Here is a 20,319-nt window from a genome sequence, read left to right as displayed (position 1 = left end):
CGAGGTGATGCTCACCCAGACGCTTAAATTCTCCAAACAGCCGGTGCAGTGCAGCAGGCATTTTGTGCTCACTGTTCCTCTCAGGGCTCCGGTTGGTTACACGAGCAGGCTGGAGGGAGGCCTCGGGTCCAGTCTGCTGAGGAGGATTTCTTCAAGGTAGGTCACCCACAGGCGTGCTTTAGATCCAGGTCCATGTGAGGCGCCAGTCCATGTCAATAAAAGCACCATAAACTCATGTGTGTATTCGTAGGATTCAGTTTCAGCTGCACAGGAAGGTAAATTTAGGCTGCAGGGTTGCATTTCATCATTTCATTCTAACTCTGATCTGATGACACTAAGCTATTGTGTCTCTTCTTTGTTGTTCGAGCAACAGCTCGAGTGTGGTCACTTTGTTTTATGTAAGGGGTCAGTTGAGGGAAAGTGAATTCATACGTTATGTTTTTTTTTTGTTGTAGCTTTCGTTATGACACCATGTGAAGACGCAGCATTGAAACGGTTTTAAAACAGAAGTCAGTTACAGTAAAAGCAGCAAAACGTCATTGTAAAGCTTGTTTTGCTCCTGATTCCACTGTCATACAATATCAAAGTGATCACACAGTCATCAGTCAACACTGTATTAGTGCGTGGGAGGCAACAAGTAATGTACTGTATCATGTCATTAGTGATTCAAACAAAAAAAAGACCTGCTGGGCTACAAGAACATGACATATATGATCAGAGCGAGAACCTTTCTGTGGGTGCTACATAACACTTAAAGATAAAATATAACAATGAACTACAGTTAGAGATTAACAATAAAAACTGCAACAGGATTAACAAATAAGAAGAAGATAAACAACTAAATGTGACAGCACCTACTCATAAATGTGGTACGTGGTATATTGTAGACAATTATAGATAAATTAACTATAAAGACGATTGTTGGTCGTTATTTTTGGTCAAATTCTGCAAAAAAGTCTTTGTATTATAGATAAAAAAATTTGTATAATGCTGATTTTATTAACATTAATCATGTGTAAAGTATGTTTTAGTACTTATTTAATATACATGTTAATTTCTGAACACATCAGGTGCTGTACATGACTGAAAGTAAAACCAAATACAGCCAAAGGTGAATGTGCTCACAAAATATCAGAAAAACATCCACAAAGCCTCTGATGCAGCTGATTTCATCTAATGCTAAACAAGCTGACACCTGATGTTTCAGGGTGCAACATAATGTCGAGAAAGAGGAAAATTCACGCTTTGCTGTCCAGCAAACATGAGAGATTTTGAAGTCAAGTTTGCTAAAGCCACATCAAACAGAAAACATCACATCGTCTTCGTATAGAGGGAACTTTACAATGAGTCATCTTCTACAGATCACGAGATATTTCATCATTTTCTGCACGGGTGAACATCAGATTGTAGTCAAGTGTAGGCTGCAGGTCTTTTCCTGTTTTCTTCTGGGTTCAATCAGACACTCAAAATATCAAATCACCCTCATAAATTCTATTTGTGTCCACTAAGGCTCTTCTTTTGTCTCCATGTAGGAGGTCTCATCGGCGCAGCAACAGTCCTCAAATCCAAGAGGCCAATGAAATGGGGTGAGGTGGTTTCTTTTTGTTTTATAGATAGATAGATAGATAGATATTCCTTTATTTATCCCACAATGGGGAAATTTCAAGTCAGCAGCAGTTCTGATTCACACATACAGGATACAGTTCACACATACAAAGAAAGGGAATAAAAAATATAAAATATATGTATGTTTGCATGTACAGTATATACAAAAAATAATGTATGGTGAAAGAATGAAAGAATGAGGTGATAGAAAGGCTATTGCACATGGGGGAAAATATAAATATATAAATATATATTATGTGTTTCAGCATTTCATTTCTTGTTATTGCACATTTTTATTTGCCACTTTTCATCACCCACCCGTAGAATTTAGGGTGTTACTGAATGCATCGTTCGCTGGAAACGACTCTTGAGGTTTGAAACTAGATCACTGAAGCTAAAAGTGTTTGTTTTCCATTCGGTCATTTCCCAGCTTCAATTTTGACCCACAGGGTAGAACAGGGTCCAGGTTTAATGCTCTGAATGGCAGGAACTCAGGCTGCGTTTATCAAAGATCATATTTTTCACTAAATATATTAGCTTTGGGATTCCTGCATACTACATTCTACAGAAAATACAGGAAAAACTGCTTAGAGTTGAAATTGTGTGTATAAACAAGCAGTTGATTTCCAGAGGAGAAATTTTGGTGGTAGGCTACACTAATCATCCATTTAAAAATCATTAAATGATAATGTTAAATTAAAATCACTAATTTGTGCCAGTGTTCTACTTTTCCCCTCAATTTTAAACATTTTTGTTTACAGAATATACACTATATACTCTGGGTATATTCTGTCTCTTTAATTTCACCTGGACTTACTGTACTGTATCTGAGTAGCTTAGCAGGAAACACACATGTTGTACTTCAAGATGGTTCACTGGCTGCTCCTTTTCACATCGCAGAACAAACAACACAAAGCAGACGGGGGACTTTTGGAAGCTGCATCGAGGGGGGAGGGTTTTCGTATCGGAAACAAACTCTACTAATCAAATACTTAAGATTAGAGATGGATAAAGTTAGGCTTTGGGCCATGTCAGGAGTTTGGGCCTGTAAATTCAACTGAAGGAAGTGGTATTTGTGCACAAGAAGTGCTGAGAAACAAAACTGAGAAATATCTAAATATCTAAATATCTCTTGTCGCATGTTTTGTAAGCTTAGTTTTGCCCTCATTGACATGAAATTCATTAAGCTGTTTTGGATAATTCTTCATATATCTTGTTGCGGTCACAACATCAGACTGAACTGCTGTGAGATTCTGGTGTCGCTTTGTTGGAGATGCAAAATGACCCAGAAAAGCACGAGCGGCTCTTGAAGCGTCTTCCTCCTCCTCTCCTGTAGGGGAAGCGGAGATGACAGCGGGCCGGGGAGGCTGAGCCGCAGATTGTCTCGTCTGGGCAGCAGGCATCAATCCAGAGATTCTCCGAGACCTCCGGCGCAGCCAGAAAGGCCCCCTGCTCCGCCTGCTCAACAAGGTGTGTGCTCGCCGGATCTGTCCAGGCTTCCTTTTGTAGTTCTAATTATCGACCCCATCTGATGTAAGAAAGAGAAGAGAATCCCACCACATGTCCGTGCAGTTTGCATCCATAGTGTTCCATTCAAACACAGATGTTTGATGTCTCCACTTCCCCATCTGACTGAGTATTTCCCTTTTCTATCATCTTATACTGTACTCCAGTACAGTTGAGAGGGAATTACAGTTTAGCCCACTACATTTATTGGACAGCAACAGTTAGTAGTTACTTGTTGGATTAAGATTTGGTTTAGAATGTAATGCATGGTTATAGATTAAACTGTCCTTTGTATATAAAGTAGTTAACCCATTCAGACAGCCAGAAACACCAAGTTGCTAATTTTTTCTGTCCAAACCTTCTATAAAAAGAGACCCTACCCTCAAGTAACATCTAAGGAGTCATGCAATTGCTAAATTTGTATTTTATTGATTTTATATTGGGAGGAAATTCTGATTAATCACATGTCCACTGAAATGTATATCATGCATCACTGACTATATTTCAACTGTGTAACAATGTAAATATATCTTTATATAAAACATGGGTTGAAAAAAGATAAAGTTCAAACCTTGTTTTTCACGCCTGAATTATAATTCAGGCATGAAAGGGTTAAAATTGCACCCATAGACTGTATAAGTGGACGTTGTCACCGTGGTCGCCACCCATTGGTTTGTGGACCAGTGTTTTGAAGCCTTGAGTTCACAGACTCACAGACTTTCTCTATGTGGCAGGAATAGAATATCAGTGTGTTGACTGAATAGGAACCTGCAGCACCAACAGTATCATGACTTTCCTTTGACAGATGACAGGCCCTCTCCACCACCTCTTGCTCCACCTGCAGCTCCACCTTCAGCTCCTCTCCGCCCATCGACGGAAACGCCACCGAAACGGCCGGACAAAGCCACAAAGCCCAAACTTCCCCCTCGGCCGCTGTCCAAGGTGTTCAGCAGCACAGCGCATGGGGCAGCTGTGTTGCAGGTACATTTTTGGGACTGATCAACTAACTGAATAGCTAAAGGGATTATTTTGGGCTCCAATTATGGAAGTAAACAACTATTTTCTACATAAATTGAGAAATAATCTCTGTAATTGGTGTAAAAAAGGTGCTGCATCATCCCAAGTGTCCCTGTTGTCTGTAGCACGCTCAAAGTACGTCATGCAGCTTCTAACATAAATGTGGTACCACAGTTTACTCAAGAGTTTCTTATACTAGAATATGGCTCTGACAGCACAATAACTCCTTACTTCCTCTTCTTTGCTGTCTATGCAAAGGTTTCTAGAAAGGCGCAATATAAATAAAGAGTTATTATTATGAGGTGGATGTTATTTGTTCGATCCTCTCTGCATTTACACTCTGTTATAGGGCATATTAGCCACTAATCCAACATCATTACTAACAAACTAAAGAGGCAGTGAGAAATCCTGTGGAAGCCACCAAACCCCTCAGCAGCTTATTGAAATAGTGAAAATGCAACACTAGCCAAGTCAGTCATGACAAATACTGTTTTTCCTGCAGGGCTTTGATGCCTTTCGGGCAGATGAGACCTTCTGTGACGTCGTCTTGATTCCTGGGGACAGTAAGGAAACGTTCCCAGTCCATCGAGTCATCATGGCTTCATCCAGTGACTATTTCAAAGCAATGTTCACAGGTGAGCTGTTTTATTCTGTTCAAAGTGAGCAGCAAAGAAAACTTGGGCCTTTGGGGTCAAGGCCGGCTGGATTACAATGTAATGTAATATACATGTAAGTATATCTATATTTGGGTGCACAAAACATTAGAAACACATCTGGTAATACAATAATCATGGTATTAACAACACTAAGAGTATACAGTTCAGCTGCTGCTGATATCAGTGTTGTTAGTTTTGGGGTATTCTGATATTGTTTGACAGTATTGGACTGTTAAACTTGCCCAACACTAGTCATACTTCACTTTTAAATAAAGATCCACAAATAGTAAAAGAAAAGAGGAAGGATTCTGATTCACTTCTGCATTAAATTTCCTTTTGGTTGCAGCTTCACAACGATATTTGCATTTTAAACCGTAATTAACTACAGTTGTTTGATTGTCCTCACACCGCCTGAGCCACCAGGATTTACACTGTCAACACTGACTTTGTATCTTGCTGACTGAGCACTTTGGCATCGTGCCTGCACGAGATCAACCCCCTGAAATGAGAATCATTCATTAACCTTGTCTTTGTCACTTGTCTTTTCCTTGTCCAGGAGGCATGAGGGAGCAGGAGATGAGAGAGATCAAGCTGCATGGGGTCACTAAGTTGGGTTTGAAGAACATCATAGACTTCATTTACACATCCAAAGTCAGCCTGAACATGGGTAATCTCCAGGACACACTGGAGGCTGCAAACTTCTTGCAGGTGATGCCTGTCCTGAGCTTCTGTAATCAGCTTCTGAGCAGTGAGGTGAGAGGTTGTTCCAGTGTAGTGTCACACATTCATTAAAGGCGGGTTTTTATCTTCAGCGACATTGGAGGTCTTGCTCATTAAGCTGCCAGATCCCCCTGAGTGCTTCACTGTCCTCTAATGTCCTTTAATTGTCCTCTCTGAGCCTCAATCACACATTACAGAACAAAAGACATTTATGAGTGACCCAAGAATGTCAGCGCTAATGGTCTCAGCTGCAAAATGGGGAAAGAAATGCAGAGGAGAGCCAGTAATTATTTTATTAATTTAACTTAACCTGTGTTTATTCTGTCTTTAATGCAGATCTCTACTGATAACTGTGTGGAGGTTGAGCGCATCGCCACAGACTTGCTTCTGGAGGACGTTCAGCTAAATATTGGTGAGTGTGATAAAAGTACAGTCTCTCTTGAATCAGTGTAATGAGGTAACCCCTAAAAACTATTCATCCTCCAAAACAAACTGGAGGATCGTGATAATCAAAGTCGATCCTCTCTGTCGTATCAAACTTAGGTGAGTTTGTGAGCAAGAATCTTTCGTCGTTGGTGGAGTGTGGCCGCTACCTTCAGCTCTCTGAAGCCACCATGGCCAACGCTCTGGCCAGTAACTCCCTGGAGGGTTTCACAGAGCTGGAGCTCTACCACATCGCCAGAGGATGGCTGGAGCATGACCTTCCCAATCGCCGCTCCTCTGTCCATGCCTTGATGCGCCACATTCGCTTCCCGCTGATGAGTCCTAGCGAGCTGATCCAGATCTCCCAGGAAGATGAAGACGGAGGAGACTCCATGATGCGCTCTGAGACGGCCTGCGTGAACCTCCTGCTGGAGGCCAGCAACTACCAGATGATGCCTTTCATGCAGCCAGCTCTGCAGACCGAGCGGACGCAAATACGCTCCGAGTCCACCCACATCCTGGCGCTGGGCGGGGTGATGCGCCAGCAGCTGGTGGTGAGCCGGGAGCTGAGACTGTACGATGAAAACACCTGCCATTGGAGGGCCCTGAAGCCCATGGAGGTGCCGCGGTACCAGCATGGTGTGGCTCTTCTGGGAGGCTTCCTCTTTATTGTTGGAGGTCAGAGCACCTACAGTTCACGCTGTACACTCACAGGGTGATACTCACATCAACTGTTCATTCAACAACCTATTTAATTGGGCAAACACACAAACACAGAATCAGGAAAACCTAAAAGTCAGTCTTGGTCTGTCCTAAATCCTAATGGTTGATGAATAGAACAAATCAAAGACTTCATGACTCCCAAAACACCAAATATGACTAACTACTTCATTAGTTTTAGGGACCAAAACTATTTAGTGAGGGTAAGAAAAATATGATGGCTTGAGTTAAAAGTATGTTACAGAAGAGAAGTTACATTAACTACATAGCATAAGTTACAGTGAAGGTTATGTTACATACATGACTTAACTCTTCATGTTATAATTCATCCTCCATTTTATTTCCCACCGTTTCTTGGTGAATCTCAGGCCAGAGTACTTACGACACCAAGGGCAAGACGGCCATCGACAGCGCCTATCGCTACGACCCGCGCTTCGACAAGTGGCTTCAGATTGCTTCACTCAACGAGAAGAGGACTTTCTTCCACCTGAGCGCCTTGAAGGGGAAACTGTTTGCAGTTGGAGGAAGAAATGCTTCAGGAGAGATTGGTGAGCTGCAACTAATTCTTGACTGCTGCTGTCAGAACTGTGTTCACTACTGTGATGATTTATTTCTTTAACATCCTTTAATTCGTCAATGCAGTTTGTTGTTGGTCAGATTACTTGCAATGGTTTATCTTTTTGGCCACTTGGGGACAACGTAAAGAAGTTATCAACACAACAATGACGTATCTTCACGTTTTGAGATGATATTTTGAGATGATATAGCCAACTCATTGGGAAACTGTTTACAAATTCAGCAGTTATAGTGCTGAACAAGACTATAATTCACGTGGAGTCATGTTTCTGGCCACTTAATGAATGTACAAAGGTCCAATATTCACTCTTTTTAAGCTCAGTTTTTGAGATCTGGCTCTTTAGCGGCTAAAATCTCCTTTATTTTCACAAGACAGTTGCTAACTTTCTGCAAACTGTCTGCAGTTTGCTGCTGAGCAGGTGTTCAGTAGGTTTGTAGAGTTTTTTCTCTGCTGCGGCTGAAAATGGAGCTATGAGAGCGGTGGGAGTAAAAAAAATAACATAATAATAATAATAAAAAACAGCCAGACAGCTGCAGATGAATCTGAAAGTAGTTATAAAGCTCCATAAAGCTGAGGGAAGCTGCAGATTCAGGTGATAATTCTCTGAAGGTTCATCACATCGTCTTATTGTTTTTCACATTTCACTTCATAACCCAAACACCTCTCCGTCTCTGTGATCAGACACAGTGGAGTGCTACAACCTGAAGAAAAATGAGTGGACATTTGTGACCAATATGATGGAGCCTCACTATGGACATGCTGGAACAGTTCACGGGAACCTCATGTACATCTCAGGTAAGGAAACAGGACATTAGTCTTCTTTGAACACATTCAGAACACATTTAGTCATGCAGCCTGTTTGTTTGTTGGAAACGAACCAACCAGCCAACAGTTTACAGTCCTGCAGGTGGAGATGCTGCCCAAAAGAAAAGCACACACACCTGCTGTTAGACAGTTTCAAAGACTTGGATATCAACAGATATTAGAGGCTTTTAGTGGAAGAATAAATGCTGCTGCACATAACTGGGAATATTAATGGAATATTCATTAGTCATGGAACCAGAATCTGCAGTGAGAGCAAAAAAAAACCAGAATATTTTGTGCATATAAACGTCGTCACAGGTCGACACACAGCCGTGAATGTGTGCGTCTCCAGCCTCTTTTATTCCTTCATGTGTGAATCATGAAGTAGATTTATAAATGTATGAACATTTTCAGCCTGTGTGGACGTGTCTCTGCCTCATCATCTGGTGAATAAACGTCTCAACATAAACATTACACCCACTTGGATCTTTCCATTGACTGTTTCCATATGTAAATAGTTGCACACTCATTTCAAGACACAGTGATAAAGTAGTAAAAAAAAAACTATGAGATTAAGTCACATTTCCTAAAGATTTCAGTGGTTCAACTTACATTTTGAATGTTCTCAGACAGAGTTAATGCTGCTTATTTAAACTAGATTACTAATTTGTTAAAAGGCACAATGGACCATGAGCAGCTGTGTGAAGTCCTCAGACCTGAACAACAAAATAACTCGTATGTCTGTTTCCATTTAAATGGCCCCTGTGACTGTTTCAAAAATGACTCATATGAGCATTTATTGACCTGCTACTTCGGTCTTCAGGGTTTGCTTACATTTACAAAAAACTCTGTGGTTAGAAAGAGATCACGGTCACGGTTGAAGTTACTGAAAATTTGCTTTCCTGGTAAAAAGAAACCACCATTAACTGTAAAAAAAAAAAAAAAGGGTCTGTGACTGTGACGCAAAGTCTCCACTGTTGTTGAAACATGACTGACTTCCTCAGTAAAGGCTTTTTACAGTTGTCTAGCAGAGTCATGCAACTTCTCCCTTACACAATCAGCAGAGACCATCTGTCAAGAAAGTCAACACAAAGTTTATTGTTCAGTGCTTCAACAAGTCACCTGTTGTGTCTGTCACCAGTGTGATATATATCTGGCTGAATGCTCTCACTTTTTAAAAACTCTCCTGACTTTGCGCACAAGCAGAACAGGACCTATGAAGCCTCAAAGAAATGCTCCAACTCAACTTACCAAACAGCTCAGAAAAACCTTCATCTTGAGCTGTTAACAGGGAAAATCATTAGATTTAAATTACTGTTACTCACCAAAACCATAGACTGTATGAAAGAAGTGGACTGAAGAGCCTCCACTGGCTCTGGTTGGATGGAAGTCAATGAGGAAATGATTTATCAGCTCAGTGAACATTTTCCTGATGAGTTTCTGCTCTCAGTCTGTAGTTTACAGTCTTCTTCAGCACAGCAGGATGTTCATTTAGTAAATTATGGTCCATTTAGAGGAAAATACACCAGGAAAAGGGGGGTGGGGAGCTTTAGGGCGGGGCTACCTGCTCATTAACCAATCAGAGGAGGGACTTGCCTATGCCTAACCAATCAGCTGCAGGGAGAAACCTCATGGGTCTCTTCTGTTTCGTAAATAAAGATGGTGACAGACATTTAACCATTATGGTGATTTTGAAAATGCTGAATTCGAGGCTTCAGAGCAGCAGACCACACACCAACAGGTGACATCATGGTCCAAAACGCCCATTTATTTAGCACAACAGTGTTTCCCAGCTCTGGTCCGCATGTTTTAAACTTTTCCCTGCTCCAACACACCTGCTTAAAACGACCAGCTCGTCATCAAGCCCTGACTCATTCATTTGGATCAGGTGTGTTGGAGCAGAGGAACATTTAAAACACACAGGAGAGCAGGTCACCAGGACCAGGAGACTCTGTTGGATGTCTCAGGTTTAACAAACGTCTTGAATGCATTTGCTTCCCCATAAACCTCCAAAGTAGATTTTCTGTTTGTACTAACATACATGTTTACTGGCAGCCTTTGTTGGCTCATTGCTGCATATCTTTGGATATTAGTGGGATAGAGTGAAACCACTGGCAGGGAGGACAAGCTCAGTGGTGCAACTAGAGGTCAAAACGCCCCAGGATGCCTTTAAACTGTGACAATCACATTATAGTGGAAAGACTGATTTCAGCTTCGGCTCCGTGACAGTAGAATCATCACAAACCTCCATGCAGGAGGAATCAGCGTTCACAGCAGCCCTGCCATCAGTTTAGGAGGGGTAGGGGCTTTTTACAGGTAGTTTCTATAAGCAGCAACAGCTTCCTTGGGTGACCTGTTTGAAATCACTTCCTGTGTAGCAGCAGACTCTCACGAGCCGCTCTGTCTGATCTCGGGCAGGTTTCTTAGCAACCTTGGACAGGAAGCCGGTTTCACACATTACGAGCAGAAACAGAAGTTTAACGTGAAGGGCTGTGAGGCAGGAAACATGAAGACTTGTGGTTGAAGTGGGTCACAGGACTTTAAGCCACAGTTAAAACCCCACAGCTCTCAACAGCTGCAGCCTGCTGGTGATGTACCAGAGCACAACATGTACTGCTGTTGGACACATTTACGTGACATTTAAGTGCTTCAAGCTGTTTGTGAGATCTCCATCTCAGTGTGAAATGAACAAAACAAAGTTAAGTACTGAGCCAAAGGTGTGAAGTTACCGCTATTTGTCAGTCAGTCCAGTATTCTGTGTTTTAGACCTGGTTTGGTTACATCTGAGAAATATAATAACCAAAACAGTGAGCTAAAAGTGGCAGAAATTAGCAGATATTAACATGGTGAACAGCTGTTGTGCCCTTGGCTGCTGAAACATCAGCAGGTCAAAGAGAGAGCAGCTCTCTGATCTGGAAAGACGAAATGAAACGATCACTAGCATGTGACCAAAAAAAGTCAGAGACGGGACACTGAAAGCAAAATCTAGAGCCCCTGAAGCCCTGAGTGCTTCATTTCAGTTTCTGCATTAAAATGCCTAAAGATGAGCTGATCTACATTCTATATTTTGTTGAGTTGTCTACTTACATTACCCCAAATGTGTCCGGCAATCATCAGACCCAAAGGAAAATGTTTTTTATTCCTGTCGGTGGCTTCAAACACTGAGATGTTCCATAATGTCGCATCATTTTCTGCCCCACAACATCATTTTGCTTCATAGTCGTCTAGTACAGACCTAATTTATTGATCTGATCTTTCCATATCGATCTAGGTTACTATAATGAGCTACTATGACAAGTGGCTGCAGGGCTAATGTGAACAGTAACCATATGGCATTACAACAACACAGGCTCCAAAATGTCCCGTGTCCTTGAATGTACCAAAATGGAGACTTTTGTGAAGAAAGTGAGTTGCAGTTGTCGTGTGCAGACGTGGTGACAGCAGAGTCTAAACTAAAGGGTTCTATGCTTGGTTTCTATAATATTTACTGGTTAAAGGTTGTCTGTCTATATGAGTCAGCTGTCTCTCACTAAATGTCAGCTGGGATTGGCTTCAAACTACAGAGTGAATATAAAGATGGACGACGTGTCTCTGTTTCCTCCCACTGCGCAAATATGAAACCACAATATCCCGGATACGGCCGCTGCCATCTTACACTGGTGACATTATTCAGAGCCACTCAGATACACTCTCCATCTTTTCAAATGTAAAGCACACTGTGCTTCTCTCTAATGAAATGTGCTCTGGAGATAAAGTTGTCTTGTCTTGCTGCCTGGCACGATCACGGGTCAGAGCTGGCTGTTAATAATGATGTTTAACTTTTTGTTTTATAGCATCAGAAAAATGAACACTTGAGAATGACAGAAACCATCTTTGGGAGGAATTTATTTAACTCATACTTTAAATTTTTTATCATCCAGATGTTTTAGCTTCACTTAAGTTTATGGTCCAAACGCCTCACAACCCTGAGTGGATTAATTAGAAGGAACAAGACCTTCAATAATTAAAACCTTCAGTGTTTCTATAGAAGAAAAATATCTGATATGTACATTCTTTCTTTTTTTAATTGTAAAAGATTTTTAAAAAAGTGCAAACAAAGAATTCCTCTGTTCACTGCAGCTTCCTGTTCCTCTGTGCAATAACGAGATAAATGACCTTGATCTTGAGAAGAGAAAAACATTTACACAAGTAGATCACAATTAATAGAAGGGACTTGAAACACTTGCTGCTATTAGAATAACGTTTCTCTCTGAATAGTCTGAATAGTGTTTGTGAACTTCTAGTTTCTACTGAGTAAAGTCATTTTCTTGCAGGTTTTAACACCTGTTAGATCTTTTTATGGAGGAATATTTGTAACATTGGGTCATATTTTTGGGGGGATTCTCCTCCAGGTGGAATCACCCGTGACACCTTCCAGAAGGAGCTTTGGTGCTACGATCCCGTCGCCGACGCATGGAGCCGACGAGCCGACATGATGGAGCTCCGAGGCCTCCACTGCATGTGCACCGAGGGCGACAGACTCTACGTCATGGGCGGGAATCACTTCCGAGGCAGCAGCGACTACGACGACGTCCTGGGCTGCGAATACTACAGCCCGGAGACAGACCAGTGGACGGTGGTGGCGCCGATGCCGCGGGGCCAGAGCGACGTTGGCGTGACCGTGTTTAAAGGGCAGATCTACGTGGTGGGAGGGTACTCCTGGAACAGCAGGTGCATGGTTGACATTGTGCAGCGGTACGATCCAGAGCTGGACGCGTGGGACCGAGTGTTCAATGTGCTGGAGCCTCTGGGGGGGATTCGTGCTTGTGCGATGACGGTTCATCTGCCGGAGGGGTCGGTGGACGAGGCTCAGCTACAGGAGTGTCCACTGCCCACATCTAAGAGCTGATCCTAGACCGTACATAAGAGGTGGAGGTAGCCATCTTGTTTTTTTGGAGCCAGAAGTGACGTTCAGTCCTGCTTTAAAGCCTGCTTTATTGTCCATTTCCTCTAAATGGGACCATAATTTACCAAATGAACATCCTGCTGTGCTGAAGAAGACTGTAAACTAGAGACTAAACTCATCACTGAAGTGAGAAGTCGGCTCATTTTCTCATACTTCCATCCAATCAGGCTTCTGTTGGAGCCGGTGGAGTCGTCCTCTTGCTGGACATTAGCGAGAAAGCAGCTTTAAGGCTCTAACATTTAAAATGTTCAGAGGCTACGTCCACTTCTTCACAGTCTGTGGAGCTGATGCACCTCAGACTGGGGTTTTTTTGACATTTGTCGCTATCAGACCGGAAATGGCAGCAAGATATTAGTCTGCATTTTGTGGTGAAAAGATGGCAAAACAGGAAACAGTGTGGGTTACAAACACAAGCTGCAGGCGCAAGTATGGCTAGCTAGCTAGCATTAGCATTCAGCTGTTTTTCTGCTCCTTTCTATCAAAGACTTTACTGTCTCGAATGCCATTTTTCTGTCTTTGCGTTTGGCCTCTCTCGCAGCTCCGACGTCGTCCTTCCCTCTGCAGCTTCAGTATGTGAAAGCTCAGTGCATCCTGACTAAAGGAGTGAACCCTCCCTCCTTCTCAGATGGGCTGGACACTGATTCATCGGATATTGGAGTTGAATCTGATTGACCCGTGAGTCACGATCAGTAAGACGGAGACAAATCCATCATGTCACCGAAATTAAAGGGCCCATATTGTGCAAAATGATGTCTTTTCGACACAAATGTGTGGCTCCAGTGTGGCTCACGGCCAAACAACGAGAAAAAGGCCGTCCTCTTCTTCATCTTTCAGAAAACATCCCGTTTAGATTTTGCTCCATTTATGATGTCATAAGGGGATCTATTGATCATGTGACCACTGTCCTCGCTCTCTGAAAAACTCCTGAATCCACCTCGATGTCAGCCATTGTTTTTTCCTCACTAACACCAGTTCTAGGTAGGCAGATCTTCTGTTTTATCAGCTGTCTGTATGAGAGAATAATGTGTTTTTACACATTAACTCATACAAACCTGCTCTAGCAGGGCCTCCAAATCCAAGTATGAACTTGAAAAAGAGCATAAAGGAAAATAAAATGATTTTTGGCCTAAAACGCTGAACTAATGTGATCAAAAGATAAATTAATAATCTTTTTTTAATGACTCTCTCCCATAAAAAAAACAAAAAAAAAAAAACAATGTCAACATTATCCTGCGAACAAACAGCTGGACATGAGTTTGCGGTGGAGGTTTATGGCACAGAGTCATAAGATTTAAATTAAACCAGACTGGCTTCAAAGACAACATGTCTTTGTTGTGATTTGGAATTCCCTGTGTCACCGATTAGTTTGATCAGTTTTGGTCTGAAAAGGCCCAGTAAATGAGGGGAAAATTACTTTTAGGGGGGAAAAATGTACAAGTGTTTGATTTGTTATGCTTTGAATATTTATGTGTGTATGTAGCCGTATGAGATGACAATGAAATGTTCTTTATGATCTTTGTGTTACAGAATCTCATTATTCACTGAAAGTTTGTCACATTTTATGTAGGCGTCTAGTCAGTGCTGCTGGGAAATGTAGTCTAATAAAGAGTGAGAGATCCTCCTGAGTCTTTGGTGCATCTGATGCAAGTGAATGACGATCAAACTGCCCTTGGGACTTCATCCTTCACCTCCAGATAAGACAGCAGACAGCTGTGATACTGACGGCTGTGCCAAGGACTACAAATACTGAAAACAGATGCTGACTGTACATGAGACTATTATTGAAATCAGCGTTACAAAAACAATAGCAATAAGTTCTTCTACACAATAAGATGTGAGTCACAATTTAATTTTTTGCAAAACGAAGCAAATCAGGTTCACAAGAACTTCAAAGAATCTTGTGTGAATCCTGCTTAAAAACTGAAATTGTTTTTAAACCTGGGCTCTATTTTTTACATATTTTGGGATTGAAATGACTGGCAGGCAGAAAAACGTTTGGAAATGGTCCAGTAGACCAGTTGATTAAAATACTATTTTAGCCACTGACAGGCTCAGATTGTTATTCTAAGTGTCTGACAGCGTTGTGGAAAGGATCCCAGCAGATATATACCTTTTAAGATCCTTTTGGTTTATCCAGAAACAGCCGCTATATCGCTCTCTCCAAACACACCAGACCCCATTGACAAAAACAGTCATTTTACCTCACAGACCATGTGGGTAGTCGGCCTAGTGCTGCCTCGATCATTTAGTTTGTTTGTTTCATCCTGTGTTCCACAAATCCAAACTAACCCTCTAAAACATCACAGTCACTCAATAACACAAACAAACCAACAGATCGAGACAGCAGTAGACCAGTAACTCTTGTGTAAAATTACTATTTTTGTCAGTGGAGTCTGGTGGCTTTGGGCCGACTGCTGTTTCTGAAACAAAGGGGATCTTACCGGTCTGTGTCTGTAGGGATCCTCTCTGTAATGTTGTCTGTTCATGGCTGCTGGCTGCAGTGAAGTCGTTTCATACCCAGAATATGTAAAAAGGTTAAGATAGTTATGTTTTAAGGAAAAACAAGGCCTACGTGTTATTCTGGATGGTCTGAGAGGGTAGAAACTCTGCAGTACACAGAGGTCCCACCACACAGCCAAATGACCCAGTGTACTATTTACTGAGCAAGCCATGGCCAACTATAACTCATCACTGTGCAAAGGAAAACATATTTGGCCATCTGGCAGACACACGTCACCTTGAAATGTCGAATCTTGTTTTATTTGGCTGCTCTAGCCTTGCACCTTCCTCTGGAGAGGACGGGATTTAGTTGAATTAATGTACTGGGGGACGGATCCAATCTGAAGCAGAATCCTTAAACAAAGCAGTAAAAAGGGTCAGACGTCACTGCACGTCAAGGCAAATGTCTCCTCCTGTCTTCTGCTGTTGAATGGCATTATGGAGACAAAGGTTGGAAGTATACAAAGTGTTTGTAAAAAGGGAATCAGCACTGTTGCATAAAGCTGATTTTGGTTCAAGGGAAACACAGTGTGCAGATTTAAAAGTGTAAAATAGAAGAAACTAAACGAGAAACTGTCATTTTCTGTTGCAACCTGCACAACTACAAGTGTTCAAAAAGCACTGAGATCCTTTACTGAAGTACAAATAATAAACTAACAGTCCTGCAATCGAAATTCTTGAGTATTATCAGCAAAATGTACTTTAAGTATGAAAAGTAAAAGTACTAATTATGCAGAAGAGCCACTTCCTGAGTGTTAAATTGGTGCATATGTCATATTGTTGGGTTATTGTTGATATTAATGCAACACTGTGTAAGCAGCATTTTGCTGTTTAAGCAGGTGAATGTGGAGATTATTTAACTACCCAATAATCTGTTGGGTGGTTTAATGTATAAAAAGCATAATTTTATTCATATATACAGGTGAAAAATTTTGAATTAATCGAGTAAAGTGTGAATTTATTTTTCATTTTACTTTATACTTTGACTCTATTTAAGGACACATCAAACTTTTCACTCCACATGATCAGATTCTAACATTTTCCTTGTTATAGATTTAACTAAACTGAAGTTTAACAACATTAAAATGCTGCTTACATGTAACATAACATATAAAACACTCTGAATGTGTCTTTGGCTTTTACTTAAAGTGCATTTTGCTCAAAAAAAAATCTGGATTTTCCCTTAACTAAAGTTTTGAATGCGTGACTTTTATTTGTGACTGAGTATTTTGTCATTGTGGTATTTCCCCCAAAAGCTTATCTATGACCTAGAATCAGTTGGGAAATCCACTAACCCTCAGGTGCCATCATGTGTCTGCTCACCACTGTAACAGAGCACCACACCAAATTACAAAAAATCTTAACAGTGACTGTCCTTGGCATTTAAAAAAAAGGACTAATTCTGTCTGGCAGCAGAGCCCACCCCCTTTTTCCCGCTGCCTTTGCTCAAATGAAGTGTCTGGGTTTACAAAAAGAGGACGAGCTGAGACTGAGAGGGCAGAAGGTGCCGTCGTCCTGCCTCCGAACCAGAAACATCCACCAACACTACAGTTAGATTCTGCTTGTTTCACTCTCAGGTTTTTCTTTGGAGGAGAATCCTTTTAAAGACTCACACTCACACACAAGCAGCCTGTGATGTCTCTGAAAGGTGACGTCTGTGTGGTGACGGGGGCCGGTGGATTCCTGGGGAGGAGGCTGGTGAAGCTGCTGCTCGAGGAGGAGAAGATGGCCGAGATCCGACTGCTGGACAAACACGTAGAGCCCCAACTTCTGCAGACTCTGGAGGGTAAAACCTGCCTAACAACAGATGATCCATCTTTCCTTTTGTCTCTGCAGGACACGATCTCCTTAAACTTTAACACACCAACTTTAAACGCTGTTTTATAGTATTGATGACAGCTTTCTACATTTTAATGGGACACAGCAAATAAAATACTGTCGACATTGTTATTCTGTTTACTAAATAATCACATCATATATATTCGTTAATTGATTACTTGACTGTCAATTGGTTAATGTCAGACTGTAGAGGCGACACAAAGTTGAGTGTTTTCGAGGGAGACATCAGAGACGGTGATTTCCTGAGAAAAACCTGCCGAGGTGCATCAATCGTCTTCCACATCGCATCCATCATCGACGTTATTGAAGCCGTGGAGTACCGTGAAATATATGGGGTCAATGTCAAAGGTGAGACAGTCGATTTTAAAGCACTGAAACCTCTGCATACAGGTGTCAGTATCCAATAATTCTATTTACACCCAGATGTATGTTGGAAAGGGTTTGTTTCTAATGTAGTCTACCTTTTTTATATTTTTATTTCACTTATTACTTTAACCCAAACTGTGTTCTCTGTCTAAAACCTGACCTGAAAGTAGTTTTGGTGCCTAAACTTAACCAAACTGCGACTGGAAACTGACCACAGCTATTTACACCCTGGTGCAAATAGGCATATTTGTTCATTTCTTCACTCTGTCAGGTAGATAGGAAGATATAAAGTCTTTTGATTGTTTGCACTTCAGCTGACACTTCAGTTTTTTGGTACTTATGCGTACACACACTCATTATGCATGACCAGAGTCGTCCATGAGGCTAAAGCTAGTTGCACAAGAACGGCAGAGAGATTGTAGTTTTCTGGTGCAGTCCCTGTCCTGCATGTTAAAATGGCTGAACAAGAGGAGGACGACTCTCTAATATGAGTTTATCTTCACTTAAAGCTGCTAACGTTCTTGTTGGTGACACCAGAAGAAGGTTTCCTCTGAGATAAAATATGCAAAAATCTCTTTTTTTATTTTGCAGGAACGCAGCTGCTCCTGGAGGCATGTGTTCAGGAGAACGTGGTGTCCTTCATCTACACCAGCACCATAGAGGTGATGGGGCCGAACCCTCAGGGTGAACCCATAGTTAACGGCACTGAGGACACAGTTTACCACTGTGCTCTGAAGTTTTCCTACAGTAAGACCAAAAGGGAGGCAGAGGAGAGGACCCTGCAGGCCCACGGTGAGATGCTCCAAAATGGAGGCCGGCTGGCCACCTGCGCCCTCAGACCCATGTACATCTATGGGGAGGGCTGCCGCTTCCTGCTGGGCCACATGGGTGACGGGATAGGAAACAGGGATGTGCTGTTTCGTATGTCTCGCCCAGAGGCCCTAGTGAATCCCGTCTATGTGGGCAACGTGGCTGTGGCCCACCTCCAAGCAGCCCGCAGCCTCAAAGATCCACGGAAAAGAAACACTGTCGGAGGAAAGTTTTACTTCGTCTCTGATGACACGCCACCCGTGAGCTATTCAGACTTCAACCACGCCGTGATGGCGCCTCTGGGCTTCAACATCCAAGAGAAACTCGTGCTGCCGCTCAGCCTCCTCTACGTCATCTGCTTCTTTTTGGAGATGGTGTGCATGATGCTCCGACCGCTCAAACGCATCGTCCCGCCGATGAACCAGCAGCTCCTCACCATGCTGAACACGCCGTTCAGCTTCTCCTATCAGAAGGCCAAGACGGACCTGGGATACGCCCCCAGATACACCTGGGAGGAAGCACGGAGACGCACCACTGAGTGGCTCGCCTCACAGCTGCCTCAACAGAGGGCCAAAAGAAGAGCTAGATAATCAATGAAAGGTTGTTAATTTAAAGAAAAACACTATTTTAAAACTGTAATACAAATAGTTTTAAATGTAATACGATGTGTGACGTTGTGTTTTTCTGCAGGATGAACCACATTTTCCTTCAGTGACAAAGAGCAGTAAAGGAACAATCTGTGGAAATTCTAAGTTATAGTGTCTTTTAAATTAGACAGATGCTATTTGCACCTGGGTGTGAGGAGCCAACGATACTATTTGCACATGGCCGCAGTGGCTATTTACACCTGTGTGTATGTTGTAAGGAAGATATTTTGTGTTTAATGTGACCTGCCTTTTTATATTTGTGTTTGACTTATTAACCAAAACCACGATATTTTCCTAAACCTAACCTGAAGCCTGAATGTAACCAAACTATGACTGAAAACTGATAATAATTAAAGAAAACCTCTAGAGCTCAAACTGGCCTCCAGGGCAAAATTACTGTATCTGAACTATCACAACCACATTTAGTAGAATTTGTCAGAGTGTAAATGGCCAAATAGTGGCTGTCTGGTTATTTGCACCCGGGTGCAAATAGACACTCCATCTAAATGACTCTGATGAGTTTCATGCAGGTTTTATGTTAGTTTATCTGATATTTGAAGGAAAGAAATACATCACGTAGGTGCCAGGCTATCAGAAGACAGTGTGTGTGACAGTGAATTGCCTTGTATCTGAATGGTACTACATGAATAAACTTTCCTCTCCTCATGAATGTTCAGTATCACCTGTTGTCCCTGTAAACTCTGACTGAATTACTAAAATACTATTAAAGCTGAAGGGGGGGAAAACGCCTCTTACTCTTTGTACATTTTCATTTTTACTTGTGCAAACAGTGTCGTCTAGTGTTGTGCTTCAATGAGACCAGGTGATTATTTATTCCAACAAAAGAGGTAAAGACAAAATCCTCTCCTACACAATTAATGGGACAAATTATGCAAAACACACTTATTAATGTGTTTTCTGAGTCCCAGCTGATTCTACAGACCCTCGAACTTTGAGAAAAGATCATCCTCTCTCTCTTTTTTTTTTCCAAAATATGTGTAAAAATGCTTTGCTTCGTTTCGCTCGTCGTGTCACACACAGGGATCTTTTGAACATAAGACTTTGTCCAGCGTTAGCATGTCGCTCTGCCAGTGTGTTTCCTCTCTGGAGAGCTGATGTGTCGCTCAGGCTTGTGGGAGCTGGCCAACCAAAGCAGACTGGAAATAAACTCAGAAAGAGCAATAG

At 41.9% G+C, this 20,319-nt stretch overlaps 2 protein-coding genes across 2 annotated transcripts; both read left to right on the top strand.

Moving 5' to 3' along the window:
* Positions 1-107: 107 nt before the first annotated feature.
* On the top strand, positions 108-14,591 carry LOC139208560 (kelch-like protein 9). Its single transcript, XM_070838275.1, has 11 exons — positions 108-156; positions 1,533-1,586; positions 2,942-3,075; positions 3,917-4,092; positions 4,631-4,763; positions 5,341-5,537; positions 5,841-5,916; positions 6,048-6,605; positions 7,016-7,195; positions 7,906-8,019; positions 12,420-14,591. Exons 2-11 carry the CDS (start codon positions 1,582-1,584, stop codon positions 12,914-12,916), a joined length of 2,070 nt encoding a protein of 689 aa, XP_070694376.1. The 5' UTR covers positions 108-156; positions 1,533-1,581; the 3' UTR covers positions 12,917-14,591.
* A 2,516-nt stretch (positions 14,592-17,107) lies between these two features.
* Positions 17,108-19,109, top strand: hsd3b1 (hydroxy-delta-5-steroid dehydrogenase, 3 beta- and steroid delta-isomerase 1). The gene is made up of 3 exons (XM_070837943.1): positions 17,108-17,258; positions 17,495-17,659; positions 18,269-19,109. Exons 1-3 carry the CDS (start codon positions 17,108-17,110, stop codon positions 19,075-19,077), a joined length of 1,125 nt encoding a protein of 374 aa, XP_070694044.1. The 3' UTR covers positions 19,078-19,109.
* The last annotated feature ends 1,210 nt before the right edge of the window (positions 19,110-20,319 follow it).

Source organism: Pempheris klunzingeri, chromosome 10 (assembly GCF_042242105.1).
Source record: "Pempheris klunzingeri isolate RE-2024b chromosome 10, fPemKlu1.hap1, whole genome shotgun sequence".
Lineage (NCBI taxonomy): Eukaryota > Metazoa > Chordata > Actinopteri > Acropomatiformes > Pempheridae > Pempheris > Pempheris klunzingeri.
This window is presented reverse-complemented; position numbering and strand designations above follow the sequence as displayed.

What these genes read in the sequence shown, in the direction of transcription:
- LOC139208560 (XM_070838275.1), top strand. An exon ending in TGCTCCGCCTGCTCAACAAG is followed by an intron (nt 3,076 to 3,916) that starts GTGTGTGCTCGC and finishes TTCCTTTGACAG; the next exon opens with ATGACAGGCCCTCTCCACCA. An exon ending in ATGGGGCAGCTGTGTTGCAG is followed by an intron (nt 4,093 to 4,630) that starts GTACATTTTTGG and finishes TTTTTCCTGCAG; the next exon opens with GGCTTTGATGCCTTTCGGGC.
- hsd3b1 (XM_070837943.1), top strand. Translation starts at nt 17,108, where the DNA reads ATGTCTCTGAAAGGTGACGTCTGTGTGGTGACGGGGGCCGGTGGATTC. An exon ending in ACTTCTGCAGACTCTGGAGG is followed by an intron (nt 17,259 to 17,494) that starts GTAAAACCTGCC and finishes GGTTAATGTCAG; the next exon opens with ACTGTAGAGGCGACACAAAG. An exon ending in ATATGGGGTCAATGTCAAAG is followed by an intron (nt 17,660 to 18,268) that starts GTGAGACAGTCG and finishes TTTATTTTGCAG; the next exon opens with GAACGCAGCTGCTCCTGGAG.